Source organism: Gekko japonicus, unplaced genomic scaffold (assembly GCF_001447785.1).
Source record: "Gekko japonicus isolate JY-2015 unplaced genomic scaffold, Gekko_japonicus_V1.1 scaffold498, whole genome shotgun sequence".
Lineage (NCBI taxonomy): Eukaryota > Metazoa > Chordata > Lepidosauria > Squamata > Gekkonidae > Gekko > Gekko japonicus.
In genome coordinates this window covers 806747-826479 of record NW_015177022.1, presented here as the reverse complement: position 1 = coordinate 826479, position 19733 = coordinate 806747, and the positions used below count along the sequence as shown (strand labels likewise).

At 43.2% G+C, this 19733-nt stretch overlaps 1 protein-coding gene across 1 annotated transcript in view; it reads right to left on the bottom strand.

Annotated features, from left to right (window-relative positions):
• The window catches only part of DOCK5 (dedicator of cytokinesis 5), a 178144-nt gene that overhangs the window by 8502 nt on the left and 149909 nt on the right, over nucleotides 1–19733 (bottom strand). Inside the window, exons 38-47 of the mRNA XM_015427785.1 lie at nucleotides 19486–19605; nucleotides 17155–17244; nucleotides 15635–15739; nucleotides 13971–14112; nucleotides 11075–11156; nucleotides 9385–9469; nucleotides 7753–7839; nucleotides 6064–6240; nucleotides 2276–2359; nucleotides 331–468 (exon numbers count right to left, since the gene is read on the bottom strand). Of these exons, the coding sequence (XP_015283271.1) occupies nucleotides 331–468; nucleotides 2276–2359; nucleotides 6064–6240; nucleotides 7753–7839; nucleotides 9385–9469; nucleotides 11075–11156; nucleotides 13971–14112; nucleotides 15635–15739; nucleotides 17155–17244; nucleotides 19486–19605 (1110 nt within the window). The remainder of the gene's footprint in view (nucleotides 1–330; nucleotides 469–2275; nucleotides 2360–6063; nucleotides 6241–7752; nucleotides 7840–9384; nucleotides 9470–11074; nucleotides 11157–13970; nucleotides 14113–15634; nucleotides 15740–17154; nucleotides 17245–19485; nucleotides 19606–19733) is intronic.

The window sequence follows — 19733 nt, the reverse complement described above, 5'->3', positions numbered from 1 at the left end:
GCTCATCTCCGTTTCAAAGCCGAAGAGCCAGTGCTGTCCGAAGACATTTCCGTGGTCATGTGGCCGACATGACTAAACACCAAGGCACACAGAATGCTGTTACCTCATATATCTCATATGGAGAACCCATTTGTATTCGAGATATTACATTTGGAACAGATTTTAATTCTACTTCTATTTCATTATCATATATTTGTATACCGTATAAGTTTGTCTCCTGCTACACATAATACACACTCCTCCCAGTATGTGTTATTGACCACACAGCAAACCTTCAGAATGCTGATAATTTCCCAAAGACATTTGTTTAAGTAGGCTGCAAACATTTACCAGAGTTATCACACCATAGAGCTTCTCCACTTTCCCTCTCAGCTCCTTGAAGCAGGAAGTTAGTCTATTGTGAAGAGGCTTCAGCTGCTCCGTCAGCTTCTCACCGTGAATCCTGAGGCCTTCTGCCAGCAAAGGCATCTGAAAGAGAAGAACCCTGAATTTATAATGAAACAGTGTTGTTGTCTTATCACTACTGACAGTGTTAATAAAGTTCAGGGCTATTTTTGGGCAGGAACGCACAGGAACGGAGTTCCAGCTGGCTCCCAAGTTTGCCATGCCCAGCAGGAACTCATTAGCATAATAGGCCACACCCAACAGCAGAAACTCATTAGGATTGGCTACATTAGGGGTGTGTGGCCTAACATGCAAAGGAGTTCCTGCTACAAAAAAAGCCCTAGGTTTTGACAACAAACAAAGTAAACAGAATAAGAAGCAAAAGGTGGGTGTGGCTGGATGAGCACACCTCTGGTAACATGGGGGTGAGGCCTAATATGCAAATACATTGCACTGTCAGAGGCGTGGCCTAATATGCTAATGGGTTCCTGATGTTGGGTGTGGCCTATTATGCTAATGAGTTCCTGCTGGGCTTTTTCTACAAAAAAAGCCCTGATAAAGTTTATTAAATGAAACAAAGAACACGGGCAAAACTCAGGGATGGCCTGACACATTTTACCACCTCAGGCACTCCTCCTCCCCTGCAGGCTCCAAGGCAGACACAGAGACACTATGTAGCCCATCTTGAACCCTAGCAGAAGCAGCATGGGACTGAGAGGCAATGAGAGGTGCAAGCCACATCCGTTTCCTCTTTCAGGTGTTGCTCTCTGCTAATTTGGTAGCGCTGGCAAAGGTTAATCCATGATCCAAAGGCCAAGCTGTTCCATCGGGCACTGGGAAGGTGATCCCCCTTTCCCACAGCTTTTCTGACCTCTCTACATATTGTGCCATAACATCACACCAAGCCACATTCAAGCTCATTCCTATTAACACTATTCTCCAGGCAGAGCCTCTGGGCATAATCTTACAGTGGAGGAGTGACTATTTTTTTGTTTTGTTTTAATCAGAGGCACAGATAGAAAAGTGAAAGCTACCACAGCATTGCCAAAACATCCAGAACACGGTGCCAAGGCTCAGACAGGGGTATCATTGTTACCAGAGAGCAGAAAGCCAAAGGCTACATAGTCCATGTTTCTGCATAGGACTGGTGGACCCATTTCCACCAGATACATTTCTCAAGACCATTTTACTCTTTATAAAGCTGGTTCCCTGTTACACTAGCATGACCAAGAAGCAGAACCCAGGATGGTGATATGTAGAAGCCGTGGAGTTATGCATGTAAGAGGCAGCTTGGTTCTACATTGCTCCCATTCAGCTCTACAGACAATGGCTGCAATCAAGAGCTCAGCTGTGAGAAGGCTGGAGGCACCAAAGAGAGGAAGCTAATTCAGCCCTATCCTAATGGTGTCATTGAACATGCATCCATGCATCTCTCCAGCTTCTCCCATAGAACTCACTCCTATAGAACGATAATTAATTGCCATGCTGGGGGACACTGTTGCAGTGAATGGGGGGGGGGGAGACCCTGCCCTCTTCTGATCTGGCTCCTTCCAACAAGGATCTTATACATAGGGTGTGTGTGTAAATAAGTAAGTAAGCAAGCAATGATGCCCTGACTGGCAGGCAGGAGTTGAGCGCTTTTGTGAACTGAACAAGGACACATCCCAACCCAGTTATGGTGGACACAGTTTTGCCAGTTGTCTGGAGGAGTATGGATAGACCAAAGCAACTGACTTAAACCAAAGCAATTGATTTAAATCACCTTTCCTCCATGCTGGGCTACTGCACGAACCTTCTTGGGAGAAGATCTTGCAAACAGCTAATATGACAAGTATGTTAAAGCAAGCATCCATTGCCACCAAGCACCTTATCCCCTCCTCCTAGCAGGTACCTGTAGGGCAATCAATTGCTTGAGCAGTTCAATCTTATCTTGATCTTCAGGGTGCTCTTGAATATATTTCTCTGTGAAAAAGGCCTGAATAGAGGAAATAAGAACAAGGATATGTGAGGGTGTAGTTCTGAATGGGGAACTGGTTAAGAAAAGCCATTTTCTATCAGCTCATTGTAAGAGACAGGGTAGGGTCTTATCCACTTTCATTTGCATTTCCAGTACTCCAAGCAGCTTATGATGATTTAAAAACAGAGTAAAAGAAAAATAATATATAAAAGAGGAATAATTTTAAAAGTCTAAAAATAAATGCAGCAACCATATGCCTTCCAAAGTAAAGACTTTACTCACAAACATTTATCTGCTATTTTGACATATTTATTGCTTTACAACTGTTGACCTTATAACCTTAGCTTGTTATTTAGTTCTGACACCTTAAACATCATCATGTTACATGTTAATTCGCTGTTAAGTCCCTGTCTATAAGTTTGAACCTTACCTACCATTGCAATGTATTTGAAAAAGTGTGTCTTGCACACGAAAGCGCATACCTTGAATCTGTTGATCTCAAAGGTGCCACTGGACTCTAAATTTGTTCTACTGCTTCAGACTAACACGGCTGACCACCTGGATCTTACTCACATAAAAAAACTGCTGGAGAATGGCTCTTCTTCATCATTAATGGTGGACCATCCTAACAAATCATGCCCACTCCTTTGGGTCACAGGTCTAACCTCTTGAAAAAAGTAGGCCTGTCTGATATTGAAGTAGGCCTGTCTACAACTGATGTGGAGGTCTGAGGGAGATGTTTCTCCTTGATAGACCTCTATAGACAGATCTGACCAAACCTCAGTTCTGGTCTTGAAGGAGGGATAGCTCGAAGGCATTCATGATTCTGAATGAACATAACCTTCTGAACAATGTGGTGGGGAGCAAAGAAAAGGGAAAAATCATAACTGCCCTGGGGTTTTTTGGGTTTTTTTTTTAAAGCAAATGAAAACCCTGAAATATTTGGCCAATTTGGAAACAAAGCCTTGGTCTGATCCATCAGCATGATGTAATGGCTAGATGACAAACCAGGAGACCTCGGTTCAAAATCCCCATTCTTCCTTGAAGCTCACTGGGTGACTTTGGGCCATTCACTCTCTCTCTCAACCTCACAGGTTGTTGTGCGGATAAAATGAAGAACAGAGAACCATGTATAACATCCTGAGCGCCTTGGAAGAAAGGCATGATACTAGCTAAATAGGTAGGTAGGTGGCTGCGCAGTCTTATGTATATAATTACCTCAGAATTGAGGGTTAAGGGTGTGCATACTTTAAAACAAATTGTCCAGAACTTTATGGACTGTACTCTTGGTTCATTCTTTTGGAAATGATCCTTACCAGCTGACAATGGATATACAGCCAGCCCTCTTCTAGGGAAAACAGTGTGCATTACAGATCTTTTCACTGAGATGCACAGCTTCATATGTCCAAGCTGATCGCTGGGCCCAGTGGTAAAAGCTCACCATTTCCAACATGCAGCAATTACTATAAAAGGTTCTCTGGCAGCATGTGAAAAACCTTCCTCTGCCAGAGACCCAAAATGCTACTGCTGATCAGAGTAGACCAATATTGAGCCAGATGGATCAATTTCTGATTCCATGCAAAGCAGCTTCACATTTGCTATGTGTTCCAGTGATTTACAGATATCAGTCATGAAATGGTTCACACTGTTGGACACATGAGCCACATGAGCTCATCATGCAGCTGTACACCTATGCAAACCCTGGTCAAATGGCTTGGGCCATTTGCGACCACAAAACAACAACAAAAGTTGCACAAACTGGCCTCAGATGGAAGGCTGAAAAATGGCTTTAACAGCATCATTTTGCTGCTCTAGCACAGGTTCAATTCCATTTGGTGACAGTAGGCAAAAAGGTGTCAAGGTTGAAGAGATAAAATGTTGGTTTCCAGGATTCCATCTCACACTGCCAACTTTCTGTCACACTTCTGCCTGACCAAGAAACAGAACCTGGGGGGTGGGGGTATGCAGAGAGCAACAAGATTGATTCTTAAATTAAACCCCAGTGGCCAAAATAAACAGGTCATTTTGGCTGAGTTACCTCTTGCCTCTGAGTTCACATGAACGAGAAGCAGGTTTCACCCCAATGCATGCCTTTTAACGTCTCCCACATAAACAAATGCTTGTCATTCTCTCTTACAGAGAAAATGAAAGCAATGTGCTTGGGGGGAACTGAAGCAGTAAGGATAAATCTTGAGGGATCCCACGGACTAGAATCTTAAAAACATGACAGCTCTCCTCCCATAGAATGACAGACTTTCTACTAGCATTTACACTGAGAAAGAAAAACTATCTGAGTAAAAGTCTAATTTCTGATAATCAACATAAAAGAAAGAATTAGACTATGATGATTATGGCAGCCCACAAAACCCAAACGCCCTTCACCGACCAAATGGAAACAGGAAAATGTGAGCAAAAGTTGAGGACTTCCAGATGTAGCCACAGCAGTTCTGAGCCTTAACTGCTTTTCTACTTTTGCAAGTCTAAGTTTAGCACATTAGTCAAGAAATGTCAGCCCCAAATATTCCCTGGTTGGTAATTCTATGGTTTTCCCTTTCTTTTGGCATTGGCAGGCTGATTGTTTCATACCAGGCAAACATTCCAATCCAAGGCCATCTGCCCTGCACTGATTTGACTATAATCATTATAACTAATTTTTATTATAGCATGCAGTGTTCCTAGTTTTTCACAACCTATTTCATCTCACTGTTGCGATCCAGAGGTCTATTGTCAGAGACTGTGCTAAGCAAAGTCTTCAGATTCAGTACTAACCCAACATATTTCTGCACCAAAGAAAGTAGGGTTCTGTAACTGGAAGAAATTCTCCAAGTTGCTGGTTGCTATGACTGCAGTGGTGAGGGAAAGGATGCTCAGGGCCCATCCCGCTCTAGCGGTCTCAGGATCAAGGCTGATCTCTCACTGATGTTCTGGCTAAGATGGATAATTATACTAAGCTGTCTTAGCAAGAGTTTCAGGGCGAGAAGATCAGCACGGCTCCAGCTGGATGTAAATGCCTCTTTAAAATGGTATCTTTGTTCTGTCACAGTCAAACTGATCTCCTTTCTCTATTTTGCCCGCCCCCCACCATCCCCTTTCCCTGTGTGTCTTTGCCAGTTAGTTTTTGAGCCTGCAAACAGGACATGGCTTTTATTTTCATTTTATCTGCAGCTCCCTCTATTGGTATGATGTATGGGGTTAACCACCTCGAGGTGCTTTAGAAGTCAGTTTTTGTCTGAAAAGCATGAAAAAGCAAACATGGCACTCTTGTGAGCACATTGCCTGTTTGTAAATGCTGTACCCCCAACACACACAGAAGGGTATTCTTGGTGGCTACTCCACAGAAGTTCACAGTTCCCTGCAACAGGTCTGTATTTTAACTAGCTTTCAACAACAGGGGTTCACATTAAGTAATTTAGGTGAGAATGTTTTATAAGCATCTCATGAATAGTGTGGCTTGTCACTGAATTTTGATCGTAACATAACCTGCCCAGAGTCCTTCGGAAATTTTTTTAATGGATTACTACTAAAGAGATCCCCCCCCACCCGGAGAAGCAGTATAGAAATGCCTTAAACAAGTAAGCAAGACACTCAGCCTTGTGCACTTCCCCTTCCTTCCACTGTATCCTTCTCTGTTTCGTTTTTGTTCAGACAAACCAGGAGATCACCCTCTCTCCCCACAGTGCCAGCTGCACAGCTTACAGCAGAGGGACAAGGAAGCAGCTGACCTTCTCGTAGTTGGTGTATCCACCCATGACAGCTGGATCCACAATGCCATTCAATAGCATGGAAAGGGGGTGCACTGGAAGGGCCCGGTCCCAGGCATGCTGCTGAACGCTGTTGCTAATTTTCTCATTGGTCAGCTCCATGGTTTCGATGGCATTCTCCAAGGGGCTGATTTCCTCCTGAAGAACATAAAGGGAAACAAAACCATACCGTTTGGGACCAATAAGCAGTGGCCTCAGACAGATGTAAGGTACTACATTACGAAATCTGTCCTCCCCTGATCCCCAGGAATTTAGACTTATTTTGCCCACATCTTCTAATGATTAAACAGAATACCAATTGTGAGTGACAAAAGGCTTCAGCTGTTGCTACTGGGCATGTTCTACTGTAAGTGAGCATGCTCAGTGACATTTTTCTGCAAAATCTGACAGCAGGATACTTTTATTACCGTGCTGGTCAATGCAAAAAGTTCAATCAGCACTGAACTTTCTGGCCTACATTATGCACATACTTAAGCTAGACAAGAAGATGATCATGGACCTCCCAGTGCCTTTTAAAAAGGTACACTACACTCAGATTTAGATTGGGGAGAGGGGGTTTAAGATTTGTGGTTCCACCTACTGATACCACCCTACTTGCATTCCTATTAGCATAAGAAGGGGGGGGCAGGAGGACACAAACACGTGTCTTTAGAGTGTTCTCCCCCCCCCTTCCAAGATCAACAGGAGCCTGGGGACGGGGAGGCTGTTTCCACAGGTGAAACTGTACAAAAGGATTAAACTCCATCTTCTCTCACTGAATGACCCTGATCCAAACTGGGGCTGTGCACGTATGAAATCTATTTTTTAAAAAATGCCAGGAAGAGTTGGTCATGGATCTACTACTAGCTTTCCCATGAGACCTTGCACAGGCTCAATGTCTTATTGAAGCTGTATCACAACCTGTGAAAAGCAGCTACATGTGCTACTGAGTGCACAGGTCCAGTATCTCCAAGGGCTGCTAATCTTTTGTGCATGAACTAAGCACACGCAACATTTTACACAGAATGCAGCATAGCTGAAACAAGACCCCTGAACCTGTGCAAAGCTGCATAAGGAAGTTCTTTAACTAAAAGTATCACAATTATATTGCACCTCACATGCCTCCTTTTGAGGAGATACTGTCCTCTAATGGGGAAAAATAATTTCAGAGAGGATGCAGATTTTCTTTGGAAGGAGAAAGTTCTGCAATCATCACACAGGGCAAATGAAGACAAATGCCTTCCCCATGATAAACTTGTATGATACAGTCTCTGCTTGGTGACTGCATCACCTCAGGAGGACATACATGAATCAGCCCTCAGATGTAGGAGAATCAGGGTCAGTGCAGAAAACTTGGTTGCCATCCTTTTCCCAGAGCTGCCCCAATGCCCTTTTTGCAACAGCCCGACACCCAGAAATGGAGGTGAACCTTTCCCCGCCACATACCTGTATGCTAGAGAACACCTACAACATTTCTGGGTGTTATACCAATTTTTAAATGCACAGGAACAGAATCAGTAAAAAATGAATAATGTTGGGAAGAAAATAATGAAATCAGCTACACGTAAGATTGTTTCTAATTCTCTCCCTCTCTACCCCATCTCCAATTATTTCTCAGTTCAGACTGTGGATGGTATATTTAATTGGAACACATCCAGTCCACAAGCTCACCGTTGTAACCTGTTTGACTTCAAACCACTTGAGAATGCCTGGGAACGAATAAGCAGTTGTGTAGGTGATTCGTTCTATCCACATTGTCTGTTAGGAGAGGGGAAAGTGAAGAAAAGCAACATAGCTTAGAATCCTCCTTTGGAGACAAGAAAGAAACTTGGGTTTGTTGAAGTATCCACTTTAGACATCAATCTCTCTGGACATCCATCTCAGTTTCAACATTTTCTGACTTCCCAGAAAAAAACAACCAAGACTTTCCTTGGGTCCTCTGAATGCAGTTAGTGTGTTATTTATTTATTCATTTATCGGTATTTTTGCATTTGTGTGTGTGTCCGTGCCTGGAAGTCAAGGCAACCTCTGGCGGCTCCTACTGGATCATGAAGAATGTTCAGAGAAATGGCTGGACAGCCTGCCTCTGCCTCCTGGCCCTGGTGTTCTTTGGAGGTTTCCCACCCAAATACTTGCCAGGGTCAGCCCTGCTTAGCTTTCGAGATCTGATGAGATCGGGCTTGCCTGAGCCATCCAAGTCAAGGGCAGTTAATGTATTATTTCTTGATAGGGTTAAGGGACTTGGAAGCCAGTTATCCATCAAACTCCTCTGTATAAATACGGGAGATGGCTCAAATGCCATGATGATGGGAGGTTTGCATATGGCTGGCTGGCTATCAATTTGCGGTGAGATTTCAACTATGGGAAGGTCAGTATGGGGTAGTGGACAGAGTGTCCAGCTAGGGCTATGGGGACTCGGGTTCACCCTCTGCTGAGCCATGAAGCTCAGAGGGGTCCTTCAGCCACACACAAACACACCGTCTCTCAGCCCAGCCTACTTCCCAGGGTGGCTGTGACGAGAAAATGGAAGATGGGATGACAATGTACACCCAACAATCCCTCAACTGGCTGGAGAAAAGGAAAGATAAAAAATGAGGTAGAAGGCCAGTACAAGAATCCCCAAATATGTAACTGAAGGTTTGGTCCAAGAGACAGAAAGAAGTCGTTGGCCATGTGAAGAATACATAGGGAGAGAGGCAAAGTAGGAGAGGATGAGAACAGAGGGAAGGCAGGAAGCCAGGTAGCACAGGAAGGCAACTATAGACGGCCTAGGTATGAAAATACTGTGGATACCACCAGTGTTCCCTCTAAGCTGAATTAGTGTGAGCTAGCTTACAGTTTTTTAGCCTCCAGCTCACACATTTTTGTCTTAGCTCAGGGAGGATGGCGCCAGAGCTGACTAATTCATGCAGTAGCCAAATCTCTCACTCACAACTTTAATACCAGTAGCTCACAAAGTAGAATTTTTGCTCACAAGACTCCACAGCTTAGAGGGAGCATTGGATACCACTATAAAAGACAGCCACTGTCTGGCTTGAGCTTACAATTCTGCAGATGGCTTCAAGCCCTGAAAAATAGCAAAAAATAAATAAAAATAGCCAGAGTTGCACCCACTGGTGTGCTGACAAGCACCTCAGGTAGCATTTTTTTTTATAAGCAGCAAAAGCAAAAAGAGGAATAGATACTCATGGTGCAGGTCTCTCTGTCTTTTCATTGGCATTCAGCATCATGAAGGCAAACAATTCAAAACACAAGAATAACCTCAGGGAGGGGAAGGATAGGCTCAAAAAATGAAGGACTCACTGCAAACTCATTCTCTGGATCTTTTTCTCCTTTCCTAAATGGCCGGGAATATGTAAATTGTTGCACTTCATTGGCTCTGTAGAAACTAAAAGGAGTACATGGGAAAAACAAACAAACAAACAATGGGGATTTTCATAGGCTGGAATCTCAGCCAGTGCCCAAAACCAGGCTCTGATTCCTGTGCTACAGTATCCTATTTGTTTAAAAGTGTTTTTTTATTTTTATTTTCTTTTAAGAAACACAACAGAAACAACAAGCATATATGCAAACTGTCATAATAACAAAGAACTAGAGAACTAATGCAGGTTGACTTACATAATATGAAGAACGTAATACTTTTTTGGTACAGAATACTGAGAAAATATGTCATCATTAAAAACTGTTTCTAAAAAAGGAAGCCATTTCAAATATAAATCCGAATGGTTAGGAGTAGCACTACAATAGGAGACTATTTTGTCCATTGCATAGAAATCCCTGATCTTAGAGTACCATGACTAAAAGTGGTGATGAATTTAAACAAAAATTGGGGAGGAGATATAAGCTCCCCGGGAATAGCAGTGTAGAGACTTTTTGATGGAAACTGCAATTGCCCGGCATTTATGCAACGCTACACAATGGTGTGGTTGTATATATATGAGCAGTGGGTGATAAGCCAAAGATGAAGACCAGAGGATTCAAGGAGAACCTGGCCAGCCAATAAATGCTTGGCTTCCATCACCCCTCTGGATTTCTTATCCACTAAATAATGTGTAATTGTATTTGTGTATATTTACATTTATCTTCTGGGATTTCTGTGTGTCCACTTCCTGTTTTCCTCTACTGTTTCTCTCACCACAGTCAAAATTTAAATTTTAAGCTTCTTGGGTCAGAGATTTGAGAGCTGTTTTGTTTTACTGATGTTGCTCTGTAAAGCGCCACACATGTTGATGGAATAAGAACAGTAATAAAGTGTTGCCACATCGCTCAGACTCAAGCTCAGCAAGGTTATCAACTCAACTGAAATCTCTGGATGCTTGACTGACAGAGGAATTGTGAAAGACTTAGATCATCAGATCCTGTGGATGTTAGTAGGAGACCTGTTCCTAAACATACCAAGTTCCTCCAACAATTTCAGCAAATAGATTCTTTTAATGGGAATGGACTATTTAGTTAGCCAAGAGAGCTGATTTTCATTTCATGTAACTTGAGTACAGATGTCCAAATACAAACTATGTGCACGACAGAGCAAAGGGACTATGTGAACAAAGTGTTCCTTTCTCATTCATACTCTTATAAGACATTATAAAAATAAAATGAAAAAAATGCTGCACAGTATGAAAAAGGGACACATCATGACACATCCAAGTCCTTCATATATGACCCTCTGTATTTGCATGAAATGCAAGTCAGGGTACCATGCAAGTGGGTTATAACTAGTGCTGACCAGCAGGTGTTGGGCAATGTTTTCCAATTAGGGACTGGACCCATCACAACTTCTCTACGATTCCAATAATCAGACTTGGCTAGGACCTTGCAGCGTTCACATTGTGTGTGTTGTTTTTTTAAAAAGAACTTTAGTCTTAAGTTGCCAACTGGTTTGTTCCTTAAGAAAACCAAAGGTCCAGGCAAACTAACTGCTGGTTGCTCCCCAGTGTAAAAACTTGGCTTTGAGAAATGAAGCAGCATTGATTAGCAGGGAAAAAGAGATTACTTAAGAATCTGTTCCGGAACAGGCTTGTCCTTGTAGTTGGGAGGGAGGTTCATTACAGGCTTAACGATGAAACACTGCACATCTGAGTTGCATACATTAAGGATATGAAATAACAAGGATTTTGACAGAAAGAGCACAATTTACTGAGAATGAATGCGTGTACTGAGAGGGAAATGGAAATCTGTGCAATAGTTCATTCCACACTGGATATAAGATACCCTTTCCAAAATGTCAGAAAAATAGCAACATCGGAATCAAGCATAAGTATTGCAGAGCAGTGGTTTTTTAAAACTTTCTGTCTTTAGAAAAAACATTTCCACACTATCAAAATCAGAGGTCATTTTTTTGGGGGGGGAACGCGGGGGAACACAGTTCCCCCGGGTGAGGTGCATGGGGGCGGGGCACATGATGAAGCCCCGCCCCCTGCTTCCGGCCGCCCCGCTTCCAGCCCTCATTCAGCCAGGAGGAGGCAGGAGAAGAGGGAGGGTAAGTTGCTTCCTCCCCGCCTCTCCCCACCCCTGCCTGCCTGGGGCCAGGGAGGGCCTTGGCGGGGCTTCCTCGCACTCCCGCTGGCCTTGCAGGTCCACCGCCAGGCCCCTGATGTCAGGGGGTGTGGCATATGCTAATGAGTTATGCTAATGAGTTCCCCAGCTCTTTTTCTACGAAATGACCCCTGATCAAAATGTATGTATATAGAAAGCTGCCTCATACCAAGCCAGAACATCGGTCCATCTACTACAGTTGTCAGGAGATCTCTGGGGTCTCAGGCTGAGAAAGATGCTTCCCTAGACACCTATTTGTTGTTTAAACTGGTTATGTCAGGGCTGAACTAGAGCTTTCTGCATGCAAGGCATTCTGTCTACCACTAAGCCATGGCCTCTTCCCTTGCTTATCTGCCATGGCACTCCTGGGTGGTACCGAGGATTTGGGAATATGTTGTAAAGCACACATACTCCAGTTAAGGGGAGCATTGACCCATCTCTGCATTTTCACCATCACTCTGTTCAAGCTGAAAGTGCACCTTCGAACATGCTCAGTAACTCCTCAGTGGCTGCATATTGCAAGAAAAGATCCAGTAACGGTAGACAAATTGATTTTCAAAGGAAGCTTGTCTCCCACCACTGATCTTATTGAGGAACCCATGATAAGCTTTCTTTGGGGTACCCCAGAACACAGTCTGAAAACCTCTAGTGTAGACTAAGAACCTGAGAGACTAGGAGTGTTCTTTGCAACTCTAAAACTATCCCTGAAAAGATATCCCAATACTCTAAAGGAACAAGTCTAGCTTTGGGAGGGGGGCAAGGTGGGGCACAGTGACCTTTATAATACACATAGCATTGCATTGCCAAAGCCTCTTTAGATTGCTAAGAGAGCATGGAGGCAGTTTCTGGTCAAACTTAAAGAACTGATTAAAAAAACCCAGTAAATAAAAGAAAACCTGAATTCAGAGTTACCCGTGGCATACATTAGAAGAAAAAGAAGAGTTGGTTTTTCTACCCCGCTTTTCTCTACCAGAAGGAGTCTCAAAGCGGCTTACAATCACCTTCCCTTCTCAGAGAGCTCTGAGAGAACTGCTTTTGAGAGAACAGCTCTGAGAGAACTCTGATTGACCCAGGGTCACCCAGCTGCTGCATGTGGAGAAGTGGGGAATCAAACCCGGTTCTCCAGATTAGAGTCTGCCACTCTTAACCACTACACTAAATAATGTGTAATTGGTGCCAGTTTGGTGTAGTGGTTAAGTGTGCGGACTCTAATCTGGGAGAACCGGGTTTGAGTCCCCACTTCTCCACTTGCACCTGCTGATGTGACCTTGGGTCAGTCACAAGGTCTGGCACAGCTGTCCTTGAAAAAGTGCAGTTTGTGTCAGAGCTCTCTCAGCCCCACCCACCTCACAGGGTGTCTGTTGTGGGGAGGGGAAGGGAAAGGAGTTTGTAAGCCGCTCTGAGACTTCAAGTGAAGGGCGGGGTATAAATCCAATCTCTTCTTCTTCTACACCACACTGCTTCTGACAACGGGATGTATAAGGGCACTGGTTACTTTTTCAAGAGTGTTTCTAAGAAGGGCCTTGAATTGAATCCAGGCATTGCAGCGGGTTTCTTGTAAAACTGGGCTAAGGGAATGGCTTCAAATCCAGCTGCCCCTTGATGCTTTTGAACACTCTCCCAAACGTATATTTCAGGCTGGACTCGCAAGAAAAACTCAGAACCCAGGTACTGTACCAAAGGAGCAGGCAAACATCAAGCAAGAGGTGCAGGCTCTTAAAATGTGCTCATTTGGCCCCAGTGAAGTGCCCAAGGGCACTTCCTATATCAGGGGTGGCCAAATTGCAGCTCGGGAGCCACATGTGGCTCTTTCACACAGTCTAACTTAATGTTAATAAAAAGCAAATTTGCATATTTTCCAATAAAAACGTGTGCCTATTTGTTCATGTCTTGCGGCTCTCAAACCTCTGACGTTTCTTCTGTGTGGCTGTTATGTTAAGCAAGTCTGGCCAGCCCTGTCCTATATGGTACATCTACTGCAGATAAAGTCTGGGATTCAGAGAATATCGGTGGAGTTTTGTTTGCACAACAGGGCTTTCTTCTGCCTTTTGTGGCCCTTCAAAAGTCTATGAAAGTTGAAGGAACCTTCTGGAATGGGGTGCACCGTAGTATGAGAGGCTCTAGCTAGGGAGGGTATGGGAGAAAATGTCTCAATTCCAAGTTAAGCTGGTGTGACAATGCCATGCCTGAAGGAACACTATTGCATTGGAGACTGTACACAGGTTCATTTTAATTGTTCTTGCAAATGAACACTAAGTGAGCCACAGTTCTACAATACATGGTATTACCCCATATCCTTTTCCTGCTGTAAAAGAAGTAAACAAACACAACTAAACAATACCCCCAAAAGATACATTGCTTTAGGGAAGCTTTGATCTCATCTGGTGGGGGAGTGGTGTTGCTCAGTTTCTCGGCATTTGGAAACTGGGTCAGTAGTTTCAAATTGAAGTCCTCCCTCCTTTCATACTCCTTGCCACGGTAGATGAAAACCTTGTTCTGAATCAGGACAAAATTAAAAAGAGAAACAAGTGATACATTTGTGATAGTCCATTCTCATCTATTTGAGAGCACGACTCCTGTAAAATGGATAGAAAATAAACAAGGCTCATCAGTACGGTGAAAGACTCACACACAAAAACATAAAGGTATCTATTTTAATTAGTACACACTATTTAAATAGCTTGTGTTTAGAAATGAAAATGAATTTGGGGTGAGTGGGTGGGGAGATGAGACATATTTTCCCAATCCAAATATACAAAAGTCCTAAATTTACATCTCCCTAATTTAACTTTCCAATCCTCCATTCCTAACTCCTGGTGTTAAGAGAACACGCTATTCATATTTTATTTACTTGTAACATGAGATTTCCCTTCAGCACTGCAATAAAACTGGATATGCATCTTCAGAACCCAAACTGGCAAGAGGGCGACTTGGGGTGGTGTGGAGCCTTAAATGGCTACCCCCACCCCTCTGCTGTCTCCGGCCCCTGGGATAGGCTCGGCTGAGGGCCCAGGTGGGGCCAAGCTTCCTGCATTTGCTACTTGCAGCAGTTTTCAGAGATGGGATGAAAGATGTAATATGCAGTGTGCTACCTGAAATGAAGCCTCTGGAGCCCTGCAGTTTACTAGTGGACATCGTCAGAAGTGAAATTACACTGATACTTAGTGCCTTTGAATCCTCCAAGAATGAAAAGACATCCCTCAAAAATCACATTTTGATAGTAATATTTAAAAATATTTATAGGATTTGAATTCTGAGGTTTTACCATATTAGAGTGATATTTCATTACTCCTCTACTGATATTTCTTAAAAGAGGGGAAAGTCACAGGAGGTTCTCCACAGATGAAAACCAAACTACACAGAGTTTTGGATACAAACTGGAAAGAAAAGCTGTCAAAGCTGGACATTTGGTGTAGTGGTTAAGTGCGCGGGCTCTAATCTGGGAGAACCGGGTTTGATTCCCCACTCCTCCACTTCCACCTGGCTGGATGACCTTGGGCAAGCTGTAGTTCTGATAAGAGCTGTTCTTGAAAAAGAGCAGTTTCTGTCAAGAGCTCTCTCAGCCCCACCTACCTCACACCTACCAATCTCTTCTCTTCTCTACATTATAGAACAGATATCTGTCACAAACTTCTGGTATTTAGAAATCTGGCTGTGTGATTTTTGAACAGAAAACCAGTATGCTTCCCACACTAGTTCTCCATTTTAATAGATAAACTCCCATGGCTACCTTTCAATTATTTTTTTTAAAAGGCTGTTCCTTGCATTCCAAGTAACATCTTACTTGGCCCAGGGAGTGAAGGACTGGTATATAAGTGCAGCCTGAAACTGGGTAGAACTTTTGAGAGTCGCAACATCCAAGAATAATTTCTTATTGCTTGACCCTCTAATTAATGATGCATGTGGTGGGGGAAGGTAATTATAATCTTTAAAGTCTGCTGACAACAGTATAGATTTTCTATATATCCAAGGATTTTAAAGGATAATTAAGCCATCTGGCCAGGCACAACATTCTTACCCGGAGAAAGGAGGGGAATCCATGGCCGTAGTACCCAACAGCAAAATATTCTGGTTGAGGTCTCATCGCCTTCATAATGTTCTCATAGAACGTGGCCCGTTTCTTCTGTATGTGTTAGACCAGGGGAGGGCGAAAATTTAAAACTTTCAGCTGAATGTTTTTCCCCTCTGTCAGCTACATTTTAGGTTGTGCAAATGGGATTTTAAACTGCTAAATTTTAGCAGTCAATATACAATGTTTTTGAAGTTCACTCACACTAAAGAATGAAATGAACATACTAAGTCAATAGCTGGTTTCATTTCAATACACACACAATGCCCCGATATATTACAGTGCTAATTGCAAATTGGTTCTGCATGAACAAGATAAATTCTTGCCCATTGTTATCTAACTACTGAATCTAGGCTGCGGTCACACGCAACATTAGCCACGCAAGAGATACGGAAGACAGGCGGAGTTTCCGGGCGCAATCTCACCAGCACATCTGGGGAGCGTAGCGCTTCTGTGGCACAACCGAGGCTTCCTCCCGAAAACGCGCAGCAAAAAACTAGTACCTTGGAGGTACTAGTTTCCGGAAACTGCGGGGCAAGGGCGGGCGTCTGATCGCGTTTCTGGTGGCATCCGGCGCCCGCCCATGTCCCCTTGCGAAGAAGGGTTTTTTTCCCCCCAAGTCTTCATGGTTGCGCACACACACCCAACGGAGCATGCACATTCGTAGTGTACACAAAAAATGAAAACCAGTTCGCCGCGCCGCGCGCTTCTTTGTTGTGCGCAGGCATGTGTTGTGATCGATGCCTCTCCGTAACCACGGAAGCTCCACGGTACCTCCACAGAACCTCCACAGGAGGTATGATCGCTTTACTGCATGTTAGTTTGCCCTGGGGCAAACAGCCACGCTTCCCCCCCGCAATTTCTTGCCCGTGTGACCGGGGCCCTAGTTAAGTATTTCACGCAACTGTTATTCTGTTCACTGTACTTACTATCTTGTTAATATGTAATAACACTAGTTTTTTTTATTTTTAAGACAACTATATCAGTAATTATATATAACACTATGTATGCAATGTTATTAAAACCTGTTTAATGTTAAAAACCAATAAAAAGATTTTTTTTTAAATGAAATGGTAGCTCTATGGAGCCTCAAGATTCTGAATACCAGTTACAGAGAGGCCATCTTAAAAATTTATATAATACTCATCACACCATGGAGAACAACTACTGCCTTTATGCACCATATTGTGGGCTTTCCAGAAGCATCTGGCCAGCCACTGTGGAAAATAGGATGTTGGATGAGATGGACCTTTGAGCTGATCCAGCAGACTATTTGAGTGTGAGAGAGAATGCTGCCACTTAAATTAAACTCCTTTTGAGCTCTACCCCACAGGAAGTTTATTCCAGTGATCCCTATGCTCCTAGCTTGGCCATGTGGCCCTCAACGATCAGGGCTGGGAGTGACGGGAATCTTTTGTCCCCCTTGGATAGCTTCCTTTATTCCTTCCATTAAAAACCACAGATCTTACCAAAAGACTGCCAAGCCCTTCATAATCGAAAACTTTGTTTTCATACATCTCAGCCAGTTCCTTGCTTAGTTGGATTGCCTTCTCCCACATCTTCAGGAACATAAAAAGAAATAAACAGGCCAACAGACCAAACATGTATTAGCAGAGATTAATTAATACAGAGAAACACAGTTATTCAAGCAGGCAACCCAGGTATTTGCATAACAAATGCTTAAGATCACGTACTCAAAGCATTACATATACATTATCCCAGTAATTCTCACACATGTAACCTTATACATGTAACACATATATCCCAGTAATTCTTACACATCTAACCCTCCAGGATTATCCATACTCTAGTTACATGCTTAAAGCAGTTGGTCACATGAGCCTGCCACAAGAACAAAGTCTTGAAAATGTTCAGCAGAGGTGGTTATATCAACATGACAATAGGGTGTTTTTTTTAAAAAAAGTTTAAAAGTAAGGGTGATTTTACACAAAGAACAGGTAGAATACACAACAACAACTCTCTTATAACTACTGTGTCTTTCAAAATCCTTTAGCCCCTCTTCATGATGATAAAATATTATAACATCAATGTGGCTCAGTGGCAGAGCTCCTGCTTTGCATGCTGAAGGTCCATGACATCTCCAGCTAGGGATCACAGGTAGCAGGTGATAACCCCCCCCCCCCCAAATCCTAAGAACATAGCCATATCTCACCACATAGTCAACCCAAACGGAAAAGAGATGAGGCCCCAGGTGAGCAGCTATGGGGAAGCAGTTTCACAATGGCAATGCCAACCACAGAAAAAAGACCCTCCTACTCCTCTGAAACTGGAAGCACAAAGAGGAGGGCCTAGACAGAAGGATTCAGTCAGCTTGAAAGTTCACAGGGGAGCAAGTAATCATATGTTCGAAAATGTATTTTTGCAAAGGTTGCCGAAATCTCAGATGTATGATTTACAGTGGCACAAGGCTACATTTTAAAAAGCCAGGTTTCAAGACTTTATGGTTGCACACGTATCTTCAAAAGTGTGAAGGCACTACTTGTAAAAACCTCAGAAGTCAGAAGGACGGCAGGATAAGATAGGGGTCAGGGGGATTTGGTGCTCTGTATAGCTCTGCAGAAGCAGAACAGTACACATGGCAGTACAAATGGCACAGACAGAACAAGTGAAATTATGCATATCTGCCCAATAATGCATAAAACCGTATGGGTTGAGAAATTCAATTTTTCTTGATGCCAATTACTTAAGCACAGAATACAACAGCACTGACCAAAACATTAGCTAATTAGTTTACTGAACACACAAATTAAATCTACTTCAGTGGGGAGCATTAGCCCTTTAAACTAAAAGGGCTTGGGTATAGTCATAATGTCCTCTGCCTTATACACTGTACCATAAATAATGAAAAAGACCATATCAGTAACCATCAACAATAATGAAGCTAACAATATCTAGCATTTAAAAGGGCTTTGCATGCTGAAAGCACTTCACATAGATCTGCTTCAGAGCCAGAGGATTTTGATGTGGCTCCCAAATCAAACACATATAATCTCAATTCAACAAAGCCATATTAACACACACAAAGGAAAAATCGACGCATTGAGTTGGGTCCAGACTACATTACTGCTAATAGAAGGGGAGGTGTGATTTCCCTTTCCTCCTGCAGATCCCCAATTTGCCCTTCATGCCATTCCTGGGGTTCCTTGTCCTCAGGAGCAGCATTTTCAGTTCAGTGGGATGCAGAGGAAGGAGGGAAGGGAAGGCAGGAAATGTTGTTCCATGAAGTGCCTTCCACTAGTGGAAAATTTAGTCTGCATCCAACCCATTGTGTATATCAACAAGAATAATCCAACAAAAGCCAGCTCACTGCAACAGAAGAGAATTATAACCAAGTGCCTGGATAAACAGAAGAGTCCTAGTCTGACACCTGAAACTGAAAAGATCAAGCACCAGGCAAACAGCTGAGGGGGATGAGGTTCACAGAAGGACCCCCCAAGGTACCCTTAATTCATACAACAGTAATTGTCATTTGTCATATTGCAGGTGAGTGACCCTGTGCTTCCTAGTGAACTTGTCGCTGAGAAGAGTCTTGAACTGGCACGCCTCCTGGATCATAATGCTCCACCAGCACCCAGAAATCTTGACTATATTATCTTGATAATCATTAATAAATACTGGGAAAATGCCCAGCTATTTACAAGTAACCAAAATCAGGCAGAGCCAGCAGCTGGAACACCACAGGTGGGGCCAACTCCTTAAGTATCTCATGTCTGGTGGATCACATCTTCCAGTGCTGCCTGCTTGAGAATACCCAAGGAGTCCCCCACACAATTACTCACCTTGCCTTTGTCAAAGAATGCTATGATTTCCTGGTAGAGCTTCTCCTTGAGTTCCTGCTGTGAATAGACATAGTAGCTGTCCCTCTGAAGCAGATGTGGTGCACATGGCTTGTCAGACCACTAGCATAAGGGAAAGAATATTCAGGGAGTTAGGATTTCTGCTCTAATATTCCTCCTGGGGAAGCAGTTCTACAATCTGAGGCATCCAAGTAGTTAGAAATCTTCCAAAAAAGTCTACAGAGATAAGG